This window comes from Helianthus annuus, chromosome 3, assembly GCF_002127325.2.
Source record: "Helianthus annuus cultivar XRQ/B chromosome 3, HanXRQr2.0-SUNRISE, whole genome shotgun sequence".
NCBI classification, from domain to species: domain Eukaryota; kingdom Viridiplantae; phylum Streptophyta; class Magnoliopsida; order Asterales; family Asteraceae; genus Helianthus; species Helianthus annuus.
Window position 1 is genome coordinate 163,243,626 of NC_035435.2, and position 4,458 is coordinate 163,248,083.

General features: G+C 34.2%; 1 protein-coding gene across 1 annotated transcript; it reads right to left on the reverse strand.

Moving 5' to 3' along the window:
* Positions 1 to 356: 356 nt before the first annotated feature.
* On the reverse strand, positions 357 to 4,035 carry LOC110930506 (short-chain dehydrogenase TIC 32, chloroplastic). Its single transcript, XM_022173819.2, has 8 exons — positions 3,835 to 4,035; positions 1,864 to 2,095; positions 1,691 to 1,770; positions 1,424 to 1,577; positions 1,183 to 1,261; positions 991 to 1,075; positions 843 to 889; positions 357 to 690 (listed from the first exon to the last, which is right to left on the reverse strand). The coding sequence occupies exons 1-8, from the start codon at positions 3,941 to 3,943 to the stop codon at positions 526 to 528; spliced, it is 951 nt and encodes a 316-aa protein (XP_022029511.1). The 5' UTR covers positions 3,944 to 4,035; the 3' UTR covers positions 357 to 525.
* Between the last annotated feature and the right edge of the window lie 423 nt (positions 4,036 to 4,458).

The window sequence follows — 4,458 nt, forward strand, 5'->3', positions numbered from 1 at the left end:
GTGGCGATGTTGCACGTGGTCTGCGTGGCGCAGACAGAAGATCTTGCGCAGAGATTTTTAGAAAAAAACAAACAGCACCTTATACCCTCCCATCTTCTCTATTTACTCTCATATGCATTCATATTTATTATATTAAATCCTAAACTAACTTAAACGTCAGATGGTGTCTCGATCTCTAATCCCTTCCCGTGGGTTCTCATTGATGTTTGTAGATCCACAGAAGATCGGCAAAGACAAACTGTAGTTGGTCCATCTCCTCAATCGTTCTAACTTGTAGCGATCTGGATAGCCTCTCAGTGGATCCTTGTAGCAACAGAAGGCATGCATTTTAGCATGGAAAAAGTATAACACAAGACTGAAAGTAATACCAAAAAAGAGTTCAAATACATTACATAGAATTGAATACATACACATTACATGATACCGCACCGGTTCTTATAAAAAAATCATACAAAAACAAAATCACAAAAGAATAGAAAACATGGACTATTTTACAAAGGAACCACCAAAATAAGTTTGTCAAATTCACTTTGACTTGGTCAACTCCATACCGCATTCCCATAGTTTCTTTGCCAACTCAGCATCTCTGGCCTTACGATTCGCTTTAGCCAAATTATTGTCAACAAAATACTCGCCGCTAACTCCTTTAACCTTTGGGTTTAATGCCAAATAACAGGTGGTTGAAGCTCCCTGAAACCAAAATCAAGGAACAATGGTCAGTTGTCAGTTATCAGCTATTGGTTATAACAGACCGACATCAATATTTTGTGGTTCATATCTCTGTTTGATCCGGACCTCAAAATGAAAATACTAATAGATGCAGAAAAACATAAAGAACAAACCTGTGCGATATTCTTTTGAAAGTGTCTGATGACTCCAAATAAGCAGACTATATCAAGAAAGTAGAAAGATAAGCTTAACATTGTAAACAAGGAAAAATGATAAATGTTTTTTGAAAAAAAAAACATAAGTCGCAAAATTAATAATTACCTGACATACAACTCGAGTGACGTGAAAGGTTTGTTGCAATGAGTCCAGGATGCAATGAATTAACAGTTATGTCAACCCCTTCTTCCTGTACTCGATGATGAATATACAATTTGTCACAACACAACTTAGCAACGACCGTTTATTGAAAAAACTAAGACCCAAGTTATTGATATAAGTGGAAGCTTTTTTTACCTTGAGGCGTCTTGCTAGCTCATTAGCATGTAGAATATTTGCAAGCTTGGACTGCCCATATGCAAGGTAACTGTTGTAGCTGAAAAGTTGACAGATGGATATTAGGTGAATTCTAATACCATATATGTTATCAAATCCAGAAAATCCTCATTAAGTTTTGAATGTTTTATGTGGGTACGACTTTAATCTGTAATGTAGAAAACATGCTAAAGGAATGGCCTTTATAGTTTATAGTTAATACCATTTTTCATCATTTAGCTTGTCGAACATGATTCCTTCTTTGTAAGTCATCTTATGAAGTTCTGATGAAACTATAACAATCCTTCCTTCTTTTCCACAGTTTTTAGCAGTATTTTTCATCGTATCCAACAACAGATTCGTCAAATGGAAGTGTCCTAAATCATAAGAAAACACGGTTTCCATTATGACAATTTTATCCTAGGAGAAACAAAAATGTGACATGTGAAACAAACATCACAATACATGATAACACTAGGCCAAGTCATACCAAGATAGTTAGTTGCAAACTGACTCTCAATTCCATCTTTGGTAAGGGTAAATGGAAGAGCCATCACCCCTGCATTGCAACTACAAACGTCAAAAAACAATGAGTTAGACTTGTAAGTTGTAACTTTAAATTAAACTTTAGATACTATTAAAAGAAAGGGTAACGTCTCTTACACGAGGATGTTGAGGGGTAGACCCTTGGAAATGTACTCATTTGCAAAGTTTCTGACAGATTCCAGTGAGCTCAAATCAAGCTCCATAACATCAATGGTAGCATTAGGGCAGCCCTTTATTATGTCTTCCTTACATTTTGTAGCGGCTTTCACATTCCTGGCTGCCATAACTACATGTACACCACGCAAAGCAAGCACACGCGCGGTTTCCAGCCCAATACCACTTGTAGGACCTGAACATATCATTTTTTTCGATGATCAAAATTAAAGAAAGAAGAACATAACAATCTCATAATGTTTATAAACATAACTATTTATAGATAGATATATAGCTTAACCCCAAAACCCCTATTGAGTTAATCTATACAGTACAAAATGTTAAGTTTCAAACTTTAGATATTTAAGTTAAAGTTACCCACAAAATGTCCTTTCATCTTGAGAAGTTCAAAGATAATCACCTTTTAAGGAAGCACAAAGTTGGTACATCAAAACTTATAAAAAAACATTGTAATCACTTTTTTTTTTAACTTGTATAAACTTTTTTCTTTATAAATAACAGAAGAGAAAAGTTGCAAGATTCAATCATAAGATCGATTAAAAGTCAAATCGTAAAACTCAGGGTTGACCGAGTGGTTTGAGATTGCAATAAACATTTCTGAGTTCACATCTTGGTGTTTGCCAATTAAGCAAGATTATCAACAAGTCTCAAGTTCGAATCCAGTTTCTATCTTTAACCTCTAGAAGGTCATCTGCCGAACGCAAATTGTGTTTTACTTAGCTTCATTGGTTGAAAAGGTATTTGTGAGGTGTAAAACAATCTTGTGGCCGGTTCTCACAGTTGTAAAAAAAGGTAGGGGGTTTGGTGTATGGTCATGAGACGCGTAAATATAGTGTGGAAAAAAAATACACAGGTAGTGGTGTACAAATAACGTGACCGACAGCTTCAAACTTTCATAGGTAAATAATAACTAACTCGACTAAAATTGCATCTCTGCTCATCTACTGCAATTTTCAAATAAAACATATATAGATAAAATCATAAAAACATACGATAGAAATAAAAATAAATAAAAGCAATTTAGTGGTGTACAAGTAACGTGCTTGATTGATTCCACCGCATCTACTGACCAATTATAGTACATCTCTTGTGAAATGTGTGTATATATAATATAATATAATAGATAAAAAGAATATAATAAATTAATACTAGTGTTTTCGAACTTTCAGGAATCACCGGGCCCTATGACAACAGGAGGATGCGTTCACATTTTCTACTTTAGTGTTTCATTTCTGTTCTTATCACTTCCTTAGAAATTTGCAAACAACATTTCATGAGTCAAAGTTTTAATCTTTTCTACATAAAGAAAGAGGGTGGAGAAGTTGCAAGCTATTATTGATACAAATAAGTCAACTGTTTCAAACTTTAAGCACTATATGTTTATATGACAGTGGTGTAGCTATCTTAAAAATTTAGGGGAATTCTAAGTTTTTCCTGAGGATCAGGGAATCATTTGTATAAAACGGAAAACTTTTTTTTTTTTTTTTGCACTACGAAAAAGATATAGAAACGGGTTGACGCCTTCTAATATACTAGCTCCAGCCTCTGCTATATGAAATCACAAACAGTATGTTGGGTTTAATCTTGATGTTACGGGTCGGTTCTGTTAAAGGGGTCACCTAATAGCAAACGGGTAACAACACTACTAAATTGGCCTAGTATTGATCGAGTTTTATGGGATGTGAACGTGTGATTTGACATGACCGAGCAAAGAGGAGAGTATGCTATAGATCATGGAATAAGCCATGCAGTCTTTTACGTGGGTTGTTTTAAGGGTGTTTTTTTTTTTTTTTTTTTTTTTTTTGCTATATAAGCAAGTCTTGAAGAAAATCCCAGATGAATTCTTGAAGAAAAAACCTAAAAGTGACATAAAGTTTGAATCTTCTTTTGAGATAAAGAGAGATAAAAAGAAACCTGTAACGATGGCAGTTAAGCCATGACCATCAACTCCTTTTGTAACTTGTTCAGCTGTGTGTTTTGCAGAGAAACCAGATTTTCCCTTGAATGCAATTAGCCAAGGCATGTTTTCACCTTTTTTTCAAGAATTAGAGACACCAAAAGTGGATCTTTTTTTTTAGGGTTTTTGTAGTAATTTGCTCCAATGTTGTGTGACAAGTTATGACAACAAAGAATCAGTTATATACATACACTCAGAAGGATCTGGATTGACCTTGTACACGTGTGTCAGGGGCAAATTTGTAAATAAACAATAAATTAAAGAATGACAACGATAATTTGCTGTTCAAGTTGCCATTTATGACTTGTGAGAAAAAAAAAACCGAGATAGAAGTTGCTTATTCTTCAGTTCAACATGTGAATGGAAGATTCCACATATGTGGACTTTCACTATTATGGTTTTTGGTGTAAACATAGCATATAATTCATATTTTATAATGGTTTTTGGTGTAAACATAACATATAATTCATATTTTTTTTCTTAGGTCCGATATGGTCAACCCAAATTACTTAGATTAAAGCAATCAATCTTATCAAGTCATCTTATTTTTTTTTATGGAAACTACTCAAACTAAAAGGGTG